Source organism: Poecilia reticulata, linkage group LG18, assembly GCF_000633615.1.
Source record: "Poecilia reticulata strain Guanapo linkage group LG18, Guppy_female_1.0+MT, whole genome shotgun sequence".
In the NCBI taxonomy this organism is placed as follows: Eukaryota; Metazoa; Chordata; class Actinopteri; order Cyprinodontiformes; family Poeciliidae; genus Poecilia; species Poecilia reticulata.
Window position 1 is genome coordinate 19,661,796 of NC_024348.1, and position 21,543 is coordinate 19,683,338.

A 21,543-nucleotide genomic window follows, 5' to 3' on the forward strand; every position below is an offset into this window, starting at 1 on the left:
TTATGCCGCTAACACGTAGCTTCCGTCAACAACTCAGAGGCGGAAGTCAGAGCTCCGCGCAACGCAAATAATGTTCCGGCTGAAACACGGTGCGCTAAATGATAAAACATAAATTAMCGAAGCTTCGAGGCAGGTCAATTTTCCTCGAGGAATTTTAATAATCGAGGTACTCGAATCACTCGAGGAATCGTTTCAGCCCTAGTTTGGTTTATGTAGATAAAACAAACCAGTTGACTCAGATGCTTTCACTAATTGCCTTTCTAAACATCTAATGTGGTTGAACACTCAGAACAACGACCATCAARCAACATGTTGGTACTCATATCATACGTCCAGCATTCTGTTTCTTGCAGTTTGAGGAAGAAATGGTGGATATTTGCCTCAAGCTATTGGATGTCAACCCAAAACACAAGAGAGACCCTGAAGGTGATGTTTCAGCTCGCTGCAACCCCATCTATGTTGGCCGTGTCATCAGTGCCATGGTGAGGCTAAACYTTCTCATCAGGTTTGATTTAATTTAAACCTTAATATGGATTAACATTTCTCCAGATCAACTGCAATGACGACATGGGTGTTTTAGAAGGATGTTGGCATGGCGACTACCGGGATGGTGTTTGTCCAACCAGATGGACCAGCAGCGTCAGCAWCCTGCAGCGCTGGTTTCAGAGCGGCTGCAAGGCGGTGAAGTACGGACAGTGCTGGGTGTTTGCTGGCGTGATGTGCACAGGTGACGTACCTTTATTTCAGTTTCTACTCGTGTTGCCATTGCGTAAAGCCAATTTAAATGCCGCCTGTTGTTCCGATTGCAGTGATGCGGTTCTTCGGCATACCGTGCCGCGTTGTGACAAATTTTGTGTCTGGTCATGACACAAACAACAGCCTCACGATTGACGAGTATTTTGACGAGTATGGATTAAAAAAAATGGGGAATGAAGACAGTATCTGGTAAGACCAGCGCTCAACCACGCTTCCAAATGAACAATAAACTCAMATTTTTAGCAACTATGACATAATCCTTGGTTCCTTTGCTCCTTTTTTAATCAAACTACTGTTTGACATCTTGGTGTTGCTTTTGTTTGAAATTGGACAAGCAAGTGAGTTCAGCTGTGAAATCAAGTTTATTTCATTGTTTTTTTTTAGCAAAGGTAAAGATGCTTCTATTACAACACAATTCATGAAGACGTGGATCAATCTGCCTTATTGGTTTTGACTGGAACACAGAAATGAGAAAATATGTCACCAGTTTTGGCTTCCTTACATTGGCTGCCTGTATTTTAAGATTATTTTAATAGTTTTTAAGTTTTAAATGGTATCCCTGGGTTATCTTCTGCATTTATAATCTTTGTCCAGAACAAATAACCAATTATTGTTATCCATTAGTCAAGTTAATTTGTATAAAACATTTTAACCAGGCTAAGTGCTTCACATCATCAAAAAATACAAAAAACGCCATGCAGTTAAGAATTGAGAAAACCAAAAACAAACATTACATTTTGATGTGTGCCATCATCAATATACATCAAATAATTTGATAAATGTTTCATTAATTATGATTTTATATGTTCCTAGAATCAAACTTAAGAGTAGAKGTGATTATTCTGCTCCCAATTTATGGGATAAACTATATCCTCACATTAGTTCTGCATAATTTGGAACAGTTTAAAATACTTCTTAAAACCCATTTCTATTTCACTTTTACTTTTAGTCCTCTTATTGGACAAAATGATCAATATGTCAGAGTTTTGAAGTTTTAGTCTTAAAGAAACCAATCCAATAAATTAGATTAATAAATAAATAAATAAATAAACTAATAAATCACCATTAGTCCTTGTAGGATTGTTAGGAGCTTTGCCGTTTCTTCATGCCGTGCAGGAACTTCCATGTGTGGGTGGAGGGTTGGATGAAGCGCCCCGACCTCGACCAAGATGGCCGCTACGACGGCTGGCAGGTCTTGGATCCAACTCCTCAGGAAAGGAGTGAAGGTACACGGTTCTTGTTCTTCCCCTCTAGTGAAGGTTGCTAAAGCTGGATCTGTTTGCCTCAGGCATGTTCTGCTGCGGTCCTGCTCCGGTGACCGCCATCCACGACGGCCACACCAACCTGAAATATGACATACCCTTTGTCTTCAGCGAGGTCAATGCTGACGTCGTCAAGTGGAAGGTCAGAGCGGCTTCCTAATGTTTTAATATAGAGCCCAAAATCAATCAGGGGCAGAACGTATGGAGCTAAATTGAGGGCATAAAGTTTGTTCAAATGAAAATAACAATTCCATTGATATTTGTGAAGTGTATGTTTGTGTGTTTTTTTTTTCAGTTTTAAATCTTTTTCAGTTTCTGAAGACTTTTTTTGTTTGTTTCAGAACTTTTTTTTTTGTTTCACTTTTTTAACAAACTTTATGGTTCTAACATAGCTCCATACATTTCTCACTTTCTCAGAGTTTTAAGTTTCAAATCTCTTTATTTCCATTTCAAATATTAAGTTCTTTTTTAAAAAATGTTTTTTTTTTCCAGTTTCAAATCTCTTACTGTACCATCAGTAACATTTCGGATGTGTTTGATCTCAGATTAAAGCTGATGGCTCAAAGATAAAAATGAAATGCCTCACTGACACGGCGAAGGTGGGCCAGAAAATCTCCACCAAGGCTGTTGGCAGCACAGCAATCAAYGACCTGACAGACACCTACAAATACAAAGAAGGTAAAGATGCTAACGCTAACTCCTCTCAAAGACTCGGGCCGATTTCATTAGTTTTAGTTATTTCATTTACTGATATTAGTTAGACTAAGCTAAAAATGCTCTACCTAATGCATCTTGAGTCATTATGAGATGATTTCCCTGCTGGAAAAATAAAGCTTGGAATCAGTACAAACAGATATTAGCTTCTGTGGTAGATCGATGGTAATGTTRGTCCCAAATTGACACAAAAACTTTCTTCAGCTGAGAACGATTCAAAAGTTTATTCTCACCAGGCTGCGCAATGGAGAGAGTGGTCTTTGACGACGCTGTCAGACGGATGAACTCACCAGGCCGCGATGTTCTGCACGGCACCTGTGAAGTCCTTGTGGTAAGAGAGGTGGAGCTGTCATTGGAGGTAAGTCTGACTTGCAACACTTTTGTGTGAAAGTATATCAGAGTGAAACGATCAGATATACKTATGTCGTCTTATCGACAGGAAACCTGCTTAAGGAATTCGCAGGACATCAAACTGAGCCTGAAGCTGAGCAACAGAGGTCGCGGTGTGAAATCGCTGTCCATCTCTGTGAACGCCCAAGTCACAAACTACACKGCAACCAAAGTGAAGAACGTCCTGCATGATTCCTGTTTYCAAAAACTGAATGCTGGACAAGGTCTGTCCACGAATCACCCAACTGATCGATATGATCGGACCTATTCCAATCACTTTCACCCAGTAACTCTGAAAACTAACAGGAAATTTCATGTAGAATTTATAATTTTACGAAAAACATTTTTAGCCTTTTGGGTCAATCATCAATGCCGATAACTGACATGTGTAGAAGAAGCATCATAACCTAAATGTCTTACTTTTGCCTTTCTTGTAGTTGTGAATATTCCCATCCTGATCCCATACTCGGCCTACTGCAAGTACGCCGTTACCCACGACAGCATGAAGGTGTCGGTCGACGCAACMGACGAAAACGGTGACATCTATGAAACCGACACTGACATCACCCTGGAAGACCCGCCCATCTCCATTAAGGTCGGAAAATTCCTTATCAGGAAAAAAAAAGCAGAGACAAAATAACATTTAGGTCAGGGGTGTCCAGAGTGGAGCCGGGGGGCCGTTTGTGGCCCTCAAACTGATTCTTGTGCAAGTGCATTTCAACAATGATACAGATTTGGCCCCTAGATGCAAATKGAGACTTTTAGTTTGTAATCAGGGTAAAAATTGTGAGCAACATSATTTTCTTACACAGGAATATGGAAACTGCAACAGAAAATAAAACGTAAGTTTTTCCAGAGACTTTTACCGAAAAGCCGACTTTGYTGCATCCAAACCAGCTTTTATTCTTTATTAAACTTTGCTAAATATAACAATTGTTTTGAAACAAATAGTGACTCAAGCAGACCGGGACGCCGGCCCCTGAGGACTGACCTTTCACCCCCTGCTTTAAATGAAAGTGAACTGTACTGATCTGCAGTATGAATATACTGCAGTAAATCATAATTATGAAATATTAGTAATGAAAACGGCGTGTGATGTTTGCTCCAGGTTCTGGGTGAAGCTCGTCTGCACCACCCAGTGACGGTTCAGGTGAAATTTAAGAACCCGCTGAATGAGACGCTGAGGTTCTGCTCTTTGACCATCAACGGCTCCGGACTCTTCAGATCCGAGCACTTTGAGAGGTAAACCCGTTACTCTGGAGCTCATTTAGGAAGCCATTTGTTTTTATTTACAAATTAAAAGTAGATTTAGCTGTAGTMGAGTTGACTTGTTCGCCTTCTACCTATATGGTTAAATCTGATTTTACGTTCTAACGGGATTTCTCTGTGTGTCTCCTGCAGCATCAGAGAGCTGCCAGCCAACACGACTCTGACGCACCAAATCCAAACGACCCCCTACAGGACTGGACTGAGGACGGTGGTGGCCGACTTTGACTGCAGCGCCTTCAGAGACGTGAAGGACAGCTGCACCRTCTACGTCAAGCCTTGAGTCATTGCCTTGGAGTCTCTGACTCTACAGTCTGCATCATTAAAGTTGGGCTTCAGGGCTTTTTGGGGACATAAAACCAGAAATATTTACTCATTTCATTACGGTTTTTTGGTTAATTATGCAAATTGTTTMATTTATTTTTATTTTATTGGGTTAAACATTATGTTGTTCGGATGGCCTTGCATTTTATGCTAAAGTACTTTAATGGTTAATTTTGATTTATTTCATTATATGAAAAATGATGTAACACAATTCCCCAAAACAATTATTTTTCTTGTAATTTGTGACAACAAAGAACTTTTCATTCCTTAAAAGGTTTTTTGAATCCACAATGTTAAGTTCTCTAAGCTTTTTGTCTTTCAAACAGTAGCGTAATAAACTAATTGGTGTCAGTTATAGTTAAATATCATCTGCATAGATTTCAGTTATTTCTGTTTACAGGACCTCAGGGTCCTACTAGGGTGCAGAAGGTTGTCTTTCCTTTAAGAGTTTTCCAAGTCAATAAGGAAATCTTAAATTGATCTCCAGGTTCAAGAAGACATGCAGCGAAGGTCCATGGATTGGGACTCGAACCCAAAATGGTGCCCACTATTCTTTCTAAAGGAAATTTTAACATCTCAATGACGCATGGGGTGATTAAAATATACAAAAACTAAAAGGTTTTTTCAAATTGAAAGGTAAAATACATTTTCTTTAAAAATTTTAAGGTGAAGAGGAAGTGATCTTAAGGACAAATTTTGATTTATTTAACCTAGCTAAACAACGGTACGCTTAAAAAGTTTAAATGGCTGTTGGGTCAATGACGGGATGTATATTCTCTCAATTTAGGATATTTCCTTTAATGGACATTTATAAAATAATTGATTTCTTAATGCAGTACCTAAACTCAGTCCATAGGTGGTGGTAACGCGCCACTCGTTTTACAAGAGGACTGATGACGTAGCGGAAGTAGAATTTTGAATAATTTCGTCCGTGGAGTTGCTGAAGCTGTTATGATGCTGAGATAAAAACAAATTCTAGACATTTTCCCATCATTTAGGCAAAAAAAGACCTTGATGAGGATCCGGTGCCGTTCGGTTCAGAGCCCAGTTGTTCTGTTTCATCAGGTAAAACCAACAAAGTGGAAAATAAGAAATGATTACTGTTTACATTTGTTGGTGTTTCTGGACAAAAAGAGGCGGAAAATAATCAACTTATCTGTACTTCATTAATTGTAATTTGTCATTTATATTATCTTTTTATATTTGAGGACAAGTTTAAGAAAAGCAGGAATTGCTGTGGTGTTTTAATTTTCTCTGGGTTCATGAACCACATTTTAAATGTTTTAATTGCAGCGATAGTTAGCCTAGCCTGAATCTTAAAGCCGTTTTAGTTTGAAATTGAATGGCCCTACGTGATTGGCTGGATATCTATGGTGACGTAACTCATGGAATGCGTGGTTAATCGTTGAAAATTTAAATTGTTTTGTTTCAAACCCTGGACACAGAAATGTTTTAGTCTCATTGAGATAATGCACATTTTTATTAGTTAATAACTTAGATTTTTACTGCACAACTTAAATATTCATGAATCTTTAGAATTTTTACTATTCTTAAGTTGTTTTGTTCTCATCACTTTTATGTGTATAATTAATGTTTTTTTGGAGGGTGGTGGATTGTTGTCTTGACCTGACAGGGACAAAAGGTACAGTTTAGCATCAGATTCTGCAGAAAAAAAAAAGTTTTATTTTGGGTTTTTGTTGTCATTTAAAACTTAATTACTTTGTTGGCTCTATGAAACAATGAAAATGTTGCAAAATGAGCAAACAATGTTTGTAAAACAATATCAGGCTGCAGGTTCACCTGTAAGTCAGGTTACAACTTTTCTATCACTTTTGATTCTTTCTTATGACCAAGAACCGCACATTGTATTGCAAACTCATTAAAAAAAACATTTTCATGGTAAGAAAACTTTCTGCTTAGCAAAAATGAAGCATTTCATACTGATGTACTTCACCATTTCAAGTAAGTACATTTTTTCTAGGTAGTTTACTTGCAAAGAAAAGTCTTTAATGAAATTAGTTGTTTTGCTGTCACAATGAGCATTTTGATGAAACAAATCATTTGTTTTATCTACATATCTTTAGGTTGCAGAAGACTTTGACCAACAGACATTTAAACCTAAAATCACGGCTTGATTTGAGCCGACATCGTCTCCAATGAAGGTTAAAAAGACGCATAGCAAGACAAAGCTGGAGCAGGAAGCCATCTCCTGCTCAATCTGTCTGGATCCACTGAAGCGACCAGTAACTATCGCCTGTGGACACAGCTACTGTATGAGATGCATAAATCTCTACTGGAACGGAGAGGATCACTCTAGAGTCTACATCTGTCCTCAGTGCAGACAGAGCTTCACTCCGAGGTCCATTCTGGTAAAAAGCACAATGTTGGCTGCTTTAGTGGAGCAGCTGAAGGAGACTGGACACGGTAAGACTCCAGCGGACCACTGCTATGCTGGACCTGAAGATGTGGCTTGTGATGTCTGCTCTTGGAGAAAGATGAAAGCTGTCAAGTCCTGTCTGGTCTGTTTGGTGTCTTACTGCAAAGAACATCTTCAACCTCATTATAAAGCTGCTTTTTATAAACACAAGCTGGTGGATCCCTCCAAGACCCTCCAGGAGAACATCTGCTCTCGTCATGATGAGGTGATGAAGATCTTCTGTCGTACTGATCAGCAGTGTATCTGTTATCTCTGCACTATGGATGAACATAAAGGCCATGAAACAGTCCCAGCTGCAGCAGAAAGAGACGAGAAGCAGAAGAAGCTCCARGWGAGTCKRSAWCAMATCCAKCAGAGAATCCAGGACCGAGAGAAAGATGTGAAGCTGCTTCAACAGGAGGTGGAGGCCATCAATGWYTSYGCTGAWAAAGCAGTGGAGGACAGTGAGGAGATCTTCACTGAGCTGATCCGTCTCCTCCAGGAAAGAAGCTCTGAGGTGAAGCAGCAGATCAGATCCCAGCAGGAAACTGAAGTGAGTCGAGTCAAAGATGTTCAGGAGAAGCTGGAGCAGGAGATCAGTGAGCTGAAGAGGAAAGACGCTGAGCTGGAGCAGCTCTCAAACACACAGGATCACAACCAGTTTCTCCTCAACTACCCCTCACTGCCAGCACTCGGTGAGTCGACACATTCATCCAGGGTCAAGATCCGTCCTCTGAGACACTTTGAGGACGTGACGGCAGCTGTGTCAGAGCTCAGAGACAAACTACAGAAAATCCTGACTGACCCATGGACAAACATCTCACTGACAGTCAATGAAGTRGATGTTCAATTGTCAGAAACAGAACCAAAGACCAGAGACGAGTTCTTAAAATATTCACAAGAAATCACTCTGGATCCAAACACGGCTCACAGAAATTTGTTATTATCTGAGGAGAACAGCAAAGTAACATCAATTGACCAACAACAGTTTTATTCTGATCACCCAAACAGATTCACTGAGTATTATCAGGTCCTTAGTAACGAGAGTCTGACTGGACGTTGTTATTGGGAGGTGGAATGGAGCGGAGGGTTAGTTTATGTCGCCGTTTCAAACAAGAACATCAGCAGAGGAGGAGGATTTGGACTCAATAACAAATCTTGGACAATATGTTGTACCACAGACAAATACACATTTCATCACAAAGGCATTCCAACTCCAGTACCAGGTCCAGTTTCCTCCAGAATAGGAGTGTACCTGGATCAAACAGCAGGTATTCTGTGTTTCTACAGCGTCTCTGAAACAATGACTCTCCTCCACAGAGTCCAGACCTCATTCACTCAGCCGCTACATGCTGGGATCTGCCTGTTTGGTGACTCCTCTGCTGAGTTCATTAAACCTAAATAGTCATCAGTAATCTGATGTCCAGTCTGTTAAAATGTGTATTTAGTCTCCATTATTGCTGCTGAGAGTTCATTGTTCTCATTTCTTCACTGCTCAGACATCAACACTTTAACTCTGCAATCTTTGTAAACAGGTCAAGTCTCAACAGTCAGATGAGAAATTCATGTAAATATTTAGCAAGTCATGCATTATTATTAATGAAATTTCAATCTGTAAAAGGTTCTTCCATTGGTTGAAGTCTTTTTGTGTTGTAGTACTGGTCTAGTGAAAACTGAGCTTGATATCAGAAGCTTTCTTTCATAAAGCTGTTAAATGGTTTAAGGTACCTGACAAACTAAATAATAATGTTTCCTCTGCCTTTAATGACAGTCAGTCAGGGGGACACTAGGCTCTGCGTGGTGGTACTTTTTCTTTTTATTGAGACAAAATGAATCGGATATTAAACTGCCGTATTATATGGACATGTTTACAAAGCAAACAGCACCCTCTACTGACAAATGCAGGGACTGTTAACATGTTTCAGACTGATTAGCCAATAGCCAGACTAATTCCTGTATCTCAGATATTTCTCCTTTACTTTGTTTGGTGCCTTAAAAAAACAAGAACACTTTATTCCATATGATCATATATCTTAAAATTTAATGTCCTATTTTTCACTCAAGTATCACTCTGTAGCGCTACATCTAGGTGCTACTGAACACATTAGTATTGATTTGTAGAAAGAACACACATTTACTGTTATTGTTTGCATCATTTTACAAAAAAATTTTCATTATAAAAAATGTTTATAATGAAGGAAACATTTGTAAACCCATCATTAAAAATGTGAAAAATTATGTAAAACGAGCATTATTTAAATTATTTTTTCATATTAAAAAAGAGGATGGTATGAAACAAATGTACAAAAACTATTTACACACATTTTCTTAATATGTTTAGGTGGAAAGAGAAAATATAATTTCTTGCCTTTTATAAAATGTCTCTAAGAACACACTTTAAGTTAAATAAGCTAGCTAAATATATATTTGATTCCCAAACTACGGGTAAGGTGTGTCTTGGGTCACTGCGGGATGTAATTTTCTCAATTTAATGTATTTAATAGAGTATATTTATACAATAATTATCGATTATTAGTGTAGTTCTTAAACTCCGTCCATAGGTGGCGGTAACGCGCCACTCGCTTGTTTTGAGACATAAGAAGGCCGATGACGCAGCGGAAGTAGAATTTTGAAATATTTCGTCCACGGAGCTGTTGAGGCTGTGCTGGTGAGAGGCGGACAAATTGTCGACATTTTCCGTTAATTTAGGCAAACAAGACCCCGCTGAGGTTCCGGTACCGCTCGGTTCACGGCCCAGTTCTTATCTTCTATCAGGTAAAACCGACAAGGTAGAACATATAATGACTTATTACTTTTTAAATCCTGCTTTAGTTTTGCTGAACAAAAAGAGGCGGGAATTTACGTTGATGTTTCTTAACCGAAATTGGTTTGCCTTTTATTGCTGTAGGGTTAAAAACCATGTTTTGTATGTTTCTATAGTAGCATGTTAGCCTGTCAATCTGTAGTGGCGATTGTTTACCAAACCAAACATCCAATAAAAGTTCCACCAAGCCACCACTCAGCCACTGGGGTCAAGTTTCTCAACGCAGGTTAAAGAAGGGTCAGTGTCCAAACTTGTTGATTGTTCTTGATTTATTTTCCTATTTTTTCCTTTGTTCTCATGCTACACCTCTTGCTCTGGTAAAAACCATCGGCCCCAAAGCCAAACGAATGCTGGTCAAAGGCTCCTACACTTATAGAAAGTGGACTGACCCACATTACTTCCTGTTTTACTTGATAATAAAATTATTTATTAAAAAAAATAAATTAAACAAATCTATTATTAACCTGCACATAAACTCCTGTAAATAATTWWAAAAAAAAAATAGAAATTTAAGAATAAACTAACAAAATTCAAATTGATAAAGAATAAAAAGCTCCAACTCAATCTGTAAGGTTTCTTAATATGCGCCGTTGCAGATTAAAATTAAATAACACTATGTTGAGGTAACTAGTGTTCTGGTTCTTCTGTCTTTGTAAATTTAAATTGTTTGGTTTCAAGCCTCTGTGGTCCTTCATATTTTTGTCCCATACACACAGAAATGTTTTAAATACTTTAATAGAGACAACATGAATCATTCTATGTGGTGTTAAATTAATCCTTAATACACAAAACAAATATTCACAATTTCTTTTTTTAGCTTTACCTCCTTAAGATGTTTAGGAATCTTTTTCTTTGAGACTTATTCATGTTATTTAGTTGGGATGTTATCTTGGTCTGAAGGTGCCAAAATGAATATATGGAACTCAAATCAGGACAAAAGTTAAGACAAACATTACAATTACAGGCCAGGAGTTGGAGGGAGATCATTTTACAATATAATACAGGTAAGAAGTTAACTGACCCCTGGCTGATGTGGATTTCTATCAAACTTTGCAGGAGACAGAATCTGTTTATTTTTATTTTTTGTTTGCTGTCATTTACAATTAAATTGCAATGTAGGTACTATAAATCTATAAAGATACCAAGTGAGAGAATGCATATTGTTCCTAAAACAATATGCAGGTCCAGTTATACAGGTGAGCTTACTTATGATTCTTTTGTCTGACCAGAGTATGAAAAGCTGGCATGAACTTTGACCTCACATCCACTTATTGCTGGCTAAGTTGCAGCCAAACCTTGGTTAAAAAACACAAAATGCATTTTTTGTAAAATGCACCATCTCATGTTTATAAAACAGTTCAGTAGCAAAAGTTTAGTTGAAACCCATAAATCAATGATTATTATTTAAAAAAAACAAACACTTAAATGGTTTAAAACTATTTTCCACTAAGTATGAATTAAGCATTTCATACCCATTTACTTAAATATTTAATGTCAGTTTATTTCTCTTGGTAGTTGTGCAACAAAATATGAAGTCTTGTATGAAATGAGCATTTTGCTGAAACAAAGAATCATTGTTCATTTCAGTAATTGTCTTTTTCCACAGATCTGAAGGTTACAGAAGACATTTAAAGCTAAGCCACATTTTGATTGGACTTCACTCGCTATGAAGGCACTTGGCAAGGCGACGCTGCAGCAGGAAGCCGCCATCTGCTCAATCTGTCTGGATCTACTGAAGAGTCCAGTAACTATCGCCTRTGGACACAGCTACTGTATGAGCTGCATTAATGTCCACTGGAATAGAGAACATCACTCTAGAGTCTACAGCTGTCCTCAGTGCAGACAGAGCTTCACCCCAAGGCCCGTCCTGGTAAAAAGCACAGTGTTGGCTGATTTAGTGGAGCAGTTAAAGGATATTGGACTCAATAAGACTAAAGCTGATCAATGCTATGCTGGACCTGAAGATGTGGTCTGTGATGTCTGCACTGGGAGGAAGAGGAAAGCTGTCAAGTCATGTTTATCATGTCCAGCTTCTTACTGTGAGGATCACCTCCAACCTCACTATGATGCTCCACCATTAAAAAAGCACAAGCTGGTGGATCCTTCAAAGACTCTCCAGGAGAACATCTGCTCTCGTCATGATGAGGTGATGAAGATCTTCTGTCGTACTGATCAGCAGTGTATCTGTAATCTCTGCACTATGGAAGAACATAAAGGCCATGAAACAGTCCCAGCTTCAACAGAATGGACTGAGAARCAGAAKAAGCTCCAGGAGAGTCGACAACAAATCCAKCAGAGAATCCAGRACCRAGAGAAAGATGTGAAGCTGCTTCAACAGGAGGTGGAGGCCATCAATGTCTCTGCTGATAAAGCAGTGGAGGACAGTGAGGAGATCTTCACTGAGCTGATCCGTCTCCTCCAGGAAAGAAGCTCTGATGTGAAGCAGCAGATCAGATCCCAGCAGGAAACTGAAGTGAGTCGAGTCAAAGATGTTCAGGAGAAGCTGGAGCAGGAGATCAGTGAGCTGAAGAGGAAAGACGCTGAGCTGGAGCAGCTCTCACACACAGAGGATCACAACCAGTTTCTCCTCAACTGCCCCTCACTGCCAACTCTCAGGGAGTCGACACACTCATCCAGCATCAACATCCGTCCTCTGAGACACTTTGAGGACGTGACAGCAGCTGTGTCAGAGCTCAGAGACAAACTACAGGACGTCCTGACTGAGGACTGTAGGAGCATCTCTTGTGTCATCTCTGATGTGGACGTTTTACTCGCTCGACCAGGCGCAATGAGCCGAGCTGATTTCTTGATGATCTCAGTTTCAGTCTCTCTGGATCCAGATACGATGTATAGAGACATGCTACTCCCCGTGTCGTACCACAAAACACGGTATTTGAAGCAGAACCAGAGTCTTCCAAGTCATCCTGACAGGTTCACTTACTACTTTCAGGTTATGAGCAATGAGGGTCTGTTGGGTCAGAATTACTGGGAGGTTGAGTGGAGAGGAGGCGGAGCTTGTGTTGCTGCGGCGTACAGAAGCAGTACAGTGGCTGAACGCACATTTGGATTCAACAACAAATCCTGGGCATTAAACTGCACTCAAACCAGCTACACATTTTTTCACAACAGCGTTGGAACTCCAGTATTGGGTCCAGTTTCCTCCACAATAGGAGTCTATCTGGATCACACAGCAGGAATTCTGTGTTTCTACAGCGTCTCCGGTACCATGACTCTCCTCCACAGAGTCCAGACCAGATTCACTCAGGCCATTTATCCTGGACTGAGGTACCAAATGTCTAAAGGAGACACTGCTTCATTTATTAAACCACAATAATATCCTGGTGTTTTGTGGATATTCTCTTTTTGGTTCCTTTCAGTTGGAACCACCAGTTGTACTAGTAAAACAGAAACTGGTTCTGATCCATAATCTTCTTCAGTGACATATGACTTAATATTTAAATAGGGATGTGAACAGGATGTTTAAATAGTTTTCACAGCAGCTGCAATTTGTGTTCTCTAGTGTGATGCAAATGGAAATTAACATTGAACACTTAAAATTGAGCCGAGCAGCCTTTTAAATCCACTGAGTTATTAAAACAAATATAGGGTTAACAGTGTTCAGTTGAAAGTTCTTCCTTGTTCCTTCCTCCAAACACAATGATGTGTGGAACCAGTAACGCTCCCTTCAGTAACCTGATATTTACAGCTGAGCTCAAACAGTTTCTGTTCTGCAGAAGAGAAACTCAAACAGCCGTTGCAGAGAGCAGAAATGGAGCAGAGAGGAGTTTGGCAATACCAAGGCAACTTGTCTTGTTCCATTTGTCTGGATCTACTGACGGATCCAGTGACTATTCCCTGTGGACACAGCTACTGTATGAACTGTATTAGAAACCACTGGGATGAAGAATATACAGCCGCCTTCAGTGCAGAAAAACCATAAGACGAAAGCTTGTTTTAAAAAATAAAAAACTTCACATTAGCTGCTTTAGTGGAAGATCTGAGGAAGACTGAACGCTGAGCTGATCACTGCTATGCTGGACCTGAAGATGTGACCTGTGATGTCTGTACTGAGAGGAAGAGAAAAGCTGTCAAGTCCTGCTTATCCTGTCTCGCTTCCTACTGTGAGCTGGAGCAGCTCTCGCACAGAGGATCACACCCAGTTTCTCCTCAACTACCCCTCACTGCCAGCACTCAGGGAGTCGACACACTCATCCAGCATCAAGATCCGTCCTCTGAGACACTTTGAGGACGTGACAGCAGCTGTGTCAGAGCTCAGAGATGAACTACAGGACATCCTGAGAGACTCATGGACAAAAATCTCAGTTGCAGTAACTAAAGTGGATGTTCTGTCAGAATCAAAACCAAAGACCAGAACGAGATTCTTAAAATATTTACAAGAAATCACTCTGGATCCAAATACAACTCACAGAAATCTGTTATCTGAAGGGAACAGAAAAGTAACATTAATGGGACAAAAACAATTTTATTCAGATCATCCAGACAGAGTCACTGCTTTGTTTTCAGGTTCTGAGCAGAGAGTGACTGGACGTTGTTACTGGGAGGTGGAGCGGGAGAAGAGTTGATGTAACGATTTCATACAAGCACATCAGCAGAGGAGAAAAATTTGGATTCAATGACAAATCTTGGTCTTTATATGGTTACACAAACAGTTGCAGATTTGATCACAACAACACTGAAACTCCAGTATCGGGTCCAGTTTCTCCAGACTAGGAGACTATCTGGGCCACAGAGCAGGTATTCTGTGTTTCTACAGCGTCTCTGAAACTATGACTCTCCTCCACAGAGTCCAGACCAGATTCACTCAGCCGCTACATGTTGGGATTAGACCTGTCTGGTCTGGATCTTCTGCTGAGTTTGTTAAACTGAAATATTCAGCAGTGATCTGAGGTCCATGTGGTTCAAATGTGTATTTTAGTTTGTTTCTTTAGTCGTCATCATTATTGCCGAGAGCTCAGTGATGTCAGAGATCTGCTGTCTATGGAGCTACTTTGTCATCTTGCTTGTTTTGTTGATGCTCTCCATCTCTTTGGAGTTTTTCAGCTGACTATTGACTTCATGTGTCAATGTGAAGCTTTATTGGTTTCTAATAGACGATTGACTTGATGCATTTCTATGTTTCTTTAAAGTCTTCTATCTAATAAAACGTCATTCATACTAACATCTTGTGACTCTTCCGGTCTGTTTGTTTTTACACAAACCTTCATTAATGCTCACATAAAAATAATTCTATTTTGGTTTTGGTTTCATTTTATTATTGTGTTAATCAACAATTTTAAATATTTTCTAAGCTTCCAACTTAGTTTGCGTCTTGTGTCTCGTCGGTGCTTTCAGGGTTTCTTTTGTAACTGGGTTTGTGAAATCAGTCCCGATCCTCCAGGCTCAGGTTTAGAGGAGGAAAGGCTTCTTTGTGTTCTCCTTTCCGCTCCGTCAGTGAACTCGGAGATCGTTGACATCCACTGTTTCTGTACGTTTCACCAACTCAAATTTAAAACCTGCATTACGATACAAATGAACAAAAGAATGACTGTAGCGTGGTATGGGTTAACGATAGAAGTGATCCAATGGCAAAGACAAACTTCATCCAGGCAACAGGTGACAAATTTATAATTAAACCATGATGGATGCAAAAAAGCCAGTGAGCTAGCCAGTTAGTTTTTCTCCTTCCCCTTGCCAGATGGTATAAGGGTATCAGCAGAAATCCTTCCACACCAACAACATCTCTTCCACCTGGACCGATTCGGACTCAGACTGTTGAATCACTTGAATGAAGACGGAAAGCTTCATGTTTATTGAGATAAAATGAAACATATTAAAATGTAGGATCATATGAACATGTTTAAAAGGCAAACAGCCCCCCCCACTGACAACTGTTGGGACTGACTTTAATCAACAGGATATTTTCCCCTTTACACAGTTTGGTGCCCATCAGCCTTAAAAGACGAGAAAGTCTAATTCTATAGTTAGTTTTAGTTCATAAATCTTCAACATTGAATGCCATGTTTACATAAATATCTCACTTGGAAAACATCTTGCACTTCATCTCTGAATGTGTCGTCTGAGGGGTTTTAAAGCACTTTATTAGTACTGATTGTAGAAAGAACGCATATTTAGTGTTTCCATCATTTTACCACCAACATGTTGGAGTTAAAGTGAAGAGGAAACAATTTCTGACCAACATGGTAAATGTTTGTTTCAGGAAGAATCCTCAGTTTGTACCTGGACTCTACAGTCCACTTTGACCTCCAGAATCAGAGGAACAACAGAAACCAAGAGTTTGTTCCCATCTCCTGTTATCTCCAGTTCGGTCTGCTGGTTTTGCTCCAGTCTTTGGAATGAGTTGATTTGTCGCTGCCGCTGTCGTTTCGTCTGTGGCCTTTAGGGGGCGCCAGGGAGCTGTGGAGAGGTGACGGAGCGGAGGACCTGGCGCTCTGAGACCTCTTCAGAGAGGAAGAGGAGGAGGCGTTTAGGAGATCTGTGGCTCTGGAGGAGGATGAGGAGGTCTTGGGGGAGGAGGATTTAGGGGAAGCGGAGTTGGAGGGGTGAGACGCCGTCAGAGGAGGTTTGGTTCTTCTGAAAGAAGACGATGCTGTGTTTCTGGTGAAACCCGGAAGCGGTGACGATGACGGGGTTCTGGATTTGTGTAAGGGCGTGACAGGAGCACTGACACTGCCTCCTCCGACCTGATTGAGAGCTCGAAGCTTTGAGAGACACATTTTCTCCTCTGCTTGGGCTTTGGGTTTCTTTAGGGGTTTCCGGACGGATGGCCTGCCCTCCAGGTCCTGGTTCTGCTCTCTGGACTCTGGGGTCTTAGTGGAGCCTGACCGTTGGGACGCCGGAGCAGTTCTGGGCCTTTCTCCTTGACGGGGGGAGGGGATGTTCAGACTAGTGGTTCTGGAGGAGCTGCGGGTGTTCGCTGGAGGCTTTTCAGGTTTTTTATCTCTGGACGAAGAACCTGGGTTGATCCTTGTGATTGGTACAACTCGCCTGATGTTCTGGTTCTCTGAGCTGGTGAGAGTGCGGATCGATCTGCCGCCTGTAGAGGTTGTGTTTGATGGTTTCTCTCCAGTATTTCCAGTTCTGGAGTCCAGGGACTTCTTGGTGGAGTTTTTGGTTGAAGTTTCAGGTTTCGTTTTCCCACCCGTTGAAGAACCTTCTACTGTCCTTTGCCTCAAAGTCTTCTTGTTTATGTTTGTATTATGAGATGTTTGCTTTGAGCCAGGTGCCACATCTGTCCTCTGATTGGTGGAGTTCATCACTTTCGCTTTTTCAGGTGCCTCTGCAGTCAGAGTGGGATCTGGATTGGCTGATGCAGGGATTATTGGATGTAATCCAGGGTCATTGGAGCGGGAGACAGGCACTGGTTGGCTGCTGATTGGGACGGACTCTGTGCTTTGACCATCTGCCTGAGCTTCTGAACTCTCATTAGTGGATGCTGCAGAGGAAGTTTGCTGCTTTTCTCTCTGAGTCTTCCCTCCCTGTTGATCCTTCTCTGCTTGTAGAGGTGTGTTTTCACCGGCTGCTTCACACACACCTGTCACACACCAGACAATCACCTTGACTTCTTGTTCCTCAATGTTCTTCTCAATCTCCTGGGAGTTATTCTGAGGTTTGTCCGCTCCCTGCTCTTCCGGACCTGCGGTCACCGAGTCGCCGCCGCCCGTCTGGGTGGTACTGTCAAACACCTTTAGCTCAGGCACCAGGGTGCATCTCTCTAGAAGCACAGACATGTTTCCTTTAGCAGCAGTGGTGCTACAGTCAGCACTCTGTCTACTGGAAGTCTGATCAGCTGTTTCATTCCTCAAACGAGACTCAGACGGATTGTTGGGGAGTTTTTCGTCACTGCTGAAACTGGGAGCAGATGAGTTATTCCCACTGTTGTTGAGCTCAGATTGTTGCTTTGAATCAGAGGCAGATTTGACTGGAACTTCATCTTTATCTGCTTCATCAATGTTTCCAGGGTTCCTTCTGGTGGGGGTTTCTAAGTGGGTTAAAACCTTCGTAGGAGAGAGTCCTGAACCTCCAGGCTCAAGTTTTGAGGAGTTTGGTGGGGAATGCTTCCTCGTGTCCTCCTTTCCTCTCTGCCGAGGAACTCTGAGGTCGTTGGATTTCTCCAACAAAGCGCTAAGCTCCCGCTCTGCAACGAGAGATGGCGAGCTGAATGGAGAGTTACGGCTTCGCTGGAAGTTCCCAGAACGTCCTCGAGCGACGTGCTTGGTATTCAGAGAGGAGCGAGACTGCGACTTTGGGTTCAGGAGGTCCAGTAAAAGTCCAACCTCATCTTTTGCTGCTGCTGCTGACATGTCGGTCTCACTCCTGCAGCGCCACCCGAGGGCTCCGGTCACCTACATCACAATCGCACAAGAGAAATATATTACCTGGTCAGGAAGTCAGTGGGTTTCGTTTTGTGTCTCACGCCTCCTGAATGGCTGGCAGTGTTTACGTCTACGTCAGCAGGAGCCAAGATCCTCATCCCATGAGTAGAGGAGTAAAAAACCTCTTCTCTTCCTGTATACAACTGGACCACTGGGTGCTAAGCTAAAATGTCCACCAATTTGGCCAACTGGACAATCAAGGTTTTTCCTGTTGTCAGATTTGTGTCCCATAAATCTAATGGGTCGTGACCTCATGTGCAAGTTGGGGATAATTTGTCAGTAAAACAATCTGGGAGTTAGTGAGACACAAACTAAATGCTAATCAGAGAACTGGGGTTATATTTATAATCTTAAATTGTCCAGAGTGGGATTCTGTTACCTCCTCTCCTCCGGACCACGAGTGTCTCTTCAGCTCCTCCTCATGCATCCGCTGACAGCGAGTCGCTTCCTTCGCCTCTCTCTCCTTGTTCTCCTTTAAGATCCAGAAAAACACTTCTAATCAAACTGACCAGGGTTTGCTTTTTTACCTCCCCAAACGAACCGGACTTTCTACCCAAATGGACTAGAGTTTGATCAAAGCAGACTAAAGAGGGCTGGTGTGAATGAACCCTTAAAATTAGCTGAACAGAGTTTTTGAACCAACCTTGGCAGCGTTTGTGAACCTGGTGCAGAAGGTCTGGAAGATGCTGAAGCAGTCGTCCAGCCTGAACGAGTCTCTGTCCTCGCAGAAGAAGTCGATCAGCTCTCTGCCTTCCTTCTTCAGCTGCTGCTGGCCGCCGCGCAGCGAGCACAACGACGACGTGGCGCTCTGAGACGCAGCGACACAAACCGTTACTCAGGCTGGTTCTACTGCAGGATGGCTAACGCTGTTTTAAAACGAGTTGGTCACACTTTATTTGAAGGGGGTTACATGACACTTTTAATGGACTTTAATGCAACTTTGCAGTAAAAGTTGTAACCATTCATGAAGACTCCTTCATGTCAGTCTTACACACACCCCTTAAAATAAAGTCTTATCAATTATCTTACTTCGACCTATCTGTAATTCTGTCAGACATGAATATCTTGGGGTTAGTTTGCATTTTTATTGTGCTTATCAATTACTTGCAGCTATTAAATTGAATGTTTGTAGCTGATTTTTTTTGTAACATATTTACAGCTCATTCTACCTGCAGTCTGAGTCGTTTCGTAAAAATAAATGCAGAAATGAATCAGCCTGAAAAATGCTGTGAAACTTTGTTCTACCTGGAGGAAACTGTCCAGCTGCTGCAGCAGCTCCGTGTCTTTCTGGATGCTGTCCTCTACTGAGCGCGTGCGAGACGTCAGCAGCTGCAGTTCAGCATCCAGCGTTTCCATGGAGATCCTAACAAAAGAAAAACAACAGTTTTTCTCTATTTAAACACAATTATTTCAGCTTAATTTGAGGGATGTGATTTGGCTTTGTAGAAAAAGCTTTGCCAACCAAAGTCAGCAGGGCGCGGCGTCTCATTGTAAAAACGTTTCTGATCTTTATTTTTTATTTATTCAGACATGCACTGGAAGAAAAACACAAAATTAAGTATTTTTGGTTTATGCTCCAGTACAAATATCTTCGTTCACTTGAAATAAAACAAAACGAACTTAAAAGTAACTTTTTAACAACATATAGCAGCTTGTTTTAAATCAACAAGTCCCTAAAATATCAATGAAAAAGTTCCAGTTCCTTTGGCAGATTATTTATAACCTGGGACAAGTTACAAGTCCCTTGACAAGAAAGCTAGTTCTTGTTCATCAACATTAAGGATTTATTGACTTAAAACAAGCTTATATCTGCAAGTGAACCAAGATACTTGGTCAGATTTTGTGTTTTTGCAGTGAGACGTGACCCTCAGCTGAGAACCTTTGCAGCGCCGTCTCACCTGGATGCAGCCTGGATGTTGCTCAGTTTCAGAGGAAACTCCAGCAGCTTTTGGTCTTTTTTCTGAGCTTCCTGGAGAAAAAAATAAAAATCTCAACTTTACCTGAACTGCGGTCAGAAGGAAACAAGATGCAATATTTAGATATATTTTAGTTTAGCTTTTAAGATGAAGAGAAAATGGTCATGTTTGAGTGAAAAGAACATCAGAGAAGTTGGTTTAATCATCACCATCAGGTTGAGTCACTGACCAGAGCCACGAAGTGCAGCAGGTTCATCCCCGGTTTGTTGGACTTGGTGTCTGCAAGCGACAGGAGGGAGGACAGCTTGAAGCCCACGGCGTTTCCTGCAGAACCTCCCTGCAGAAAACAACACAGCCGTTAGCAACAACTGGAGCAGCTTCCAGCCCAAACCTCCCCACTGCACTGCCAAGGTTTCATCCAGGCTGAAACCAACGACGTTCCAGTTGACACGGGTTTTTAGCCCCAATTTAAAACAGTTTTCTGCAAGTTTGTTCCAGATTTGTGGCGCATAGAAGCTGAATGCTGCTCCTCCATGTTTGGTTCTGGATGCAGAACCAGAACCAGAAGACTTGAGAGGTCTGGAAGGTCGATACAGCAGCAGCAGCAGATCTTTTCAGTGATTTATAAACTAAATAAAGTATTTTAAAGTCTGTTCTCTCAGTGGAAGGACTTTACAACTGAAACTACAAAAACATAAAAGTATTTTTGTTTCGTTTATAATACGAATGTTAGTTCACTTGAAATAAGACAAAACTGACTTACAAGTAACTGTTCAGCAAAATGTGGGAGTTTGTTTTAAGTCAATAATACATTAATATTGATGAAAAGTTATGAGAACTTAAAACATTTTTCTGGTATAACAAGTGAAATAATCTGCCAATCAAACAAACGTTTTCATCAATATTAAGGAACTATTGATTCCAAAGTTGCTGAAAAGTGACTTTTAAGTTATTTTTGTCTCATTTTAAATGTACTGAATTATGTCCAGTGTTTATATCAGCTGCAGCTGCCTGACTGATTTTTATTTTGAAGTAATCAATGAGTTTCTGCAGATATTCCTGGTTCATTAGTTCTTTAATCCTGGAAAAGTTCTTCAGGTGATATCGTGTTTCCCCGATAGTAAGACGTATCAGGGGTTTCAGGGGGGTCGGCTAATATAAGCCGTACCCCGAAACGGGGGTATTGCTGCCTGCCTCTCATCTAGCTGAGCGCCGCCTCCTGCCCACGTCCGCACCGTCCCCCTCTCCATACGTCACCGCGCCGTCCCCCTCTCCATACGTC

General features: G+C 41.2%; 4 protein-coding genes across 5 annotated transcripts in view; 3 read left to right on the top strand and 1 right to left on the bottom strand.

Annotated features, from left to right (window-relative positions):
- The window catches only part of LOC103480907 (protein-glutamine gamma-glutamyltransferase 2-like), a 10,078-nt gene extending 5,003 nt beyond the window's left edge, over positions 1 to 5,075 (top strand). The window contains exons 3-13 of the mRNA XM_008436106.1: positions 354 to 482; positions 550 to 727; positions 810 to 945; positions 1,873 to 1,982; positions 2,045 to 2,160; positions 2,564 to 2,696; positions 2,969 to 3,090; positions 3,172 to 3,346; positions 3,560 to 3,717; positions 4,231 to 4,364; positions 4,524 to 5,075. Of these exons, the coding sequence (XP_008434328.1) occupies positions 354 to 482; positions 550 to 727; positions 810 to 945; positions 1,873 to 1,982; positions 2,045 to 2,160; positions 2,564 to 2,696; positions 2,969 to 3,090; positions 3,172 to 3,346; positions 3,560 to 3,717; positions 4,231 to 4,364; positions 4,524 to 4,671 (1,539 nt within the window). The 3' untranslated portion in view covers positions 4,672 to 5,075. The remainder of the gene's footprint in view (positions 1 to 353; positions 483 to 549; positions 728 to 809; positions 946 to 1,872; positions 1,983 to 2,044; positions 2,161 to 2,563; positions 2,697 to 2,968; positions 3,091 to 3,171; positions 3,347 to 3,559; positions 3,718 to 4,230; positions 4,365 to 4,523) is intronic.
- A 540-nt stretch (positions 5,076 to 5,615) lies between these two features.
- Positions 5,616 to 8,700, top strand: LOC103480855 (tripartite motif-containing protein 16-like). The gene is made up of 2 exons (XM_008436052.2): positions 5,616 to 5,777; positions 6,797 to 8,700. The coding sequence occupies exon 2, from the start codon at positions 6,869 to 6,871 to the stop codon at positions 8,531 to 8,533; it is 1,665 nt and encodes a 554-aa protein (XP_008434274.1). The 5' UTR covers positions 5,616 to 5,777; positions 6,797 to 6,868; the 3' UTR covers positions 8,534 to 8,700.
- A 1,043-nt stretch (positions 8,701 to 9,743) lies between these two features.
- Positions 9,744 to 15,133, top strand: LOC103480854 (tripartite motif-containing protein 16-like). Of its 2 annotated transcripts, none has more exons than XM_008436051.2 (2): positions 9,744 to 9,917; positions 11,559 to 15,133. In XM_008436051.2, the coding sequence occupies exon 2, from the start codon at positions 11,619 to 11,621 to the stop codon at positions 13,284 to 13,286; it is 1,668 nt and encodes a 555-aa protein (XP_008434273.1). In that variant the 5' UTR covers positions 9,744 to 9,917; positions 11,559 to 11,618; the 3' UTR covers positions 13,287 to 15,133. The 2 variants fall into 2 exon arrangements, with proteins under 2 accessions (XP_008434273.1, XP_008434272.1); XM_008436050.2 differs by having other exon boundaries at positions 9,745 to 9,903.
- Positions 15,134 to 15,738: 605 nt separating this feature from the next.
- Positions 15,739 to 21,543, bottom strand: part of LOC103480853 (FH2 domain-containing protein 1-like) — a 22,731-nt gene continuing 16,926 nt past the window's right edge. Inside the window, exons 8-13 of the mRNA XM_017310340.1 lie at positions 20,491 to 20,598; positions 20,244 to 20,314; positions 19,591 to 19,708; positions 18,989 to 19,153; positions 18,725 to 18,817; positions 15,739 to 18,315 (exon numbers count right to left, since the gene is read on the bottom strand). Of these exons, the coding sequence (XP_017165829.1) occupies positions 16,264 to 18,315; positions 18,725 to 18,817; positions 18,989 to 19,153; positions 19,591 to 19,708; positions 20,244 to 20,314; positions 20,491 to 20,598 (2,607 nt within the window). The 3' untranslated portion in view covers positions 15,739 to 16,263. The remainder of the gene's footprint in view (positions 18,316 to 18,724; positions 18,818 to 18,988; positions 19,154 to 19,590; positions 19,709 to 20,243; positions 20,315 to 20,490; positions 20,599 to 21,543) is intronic.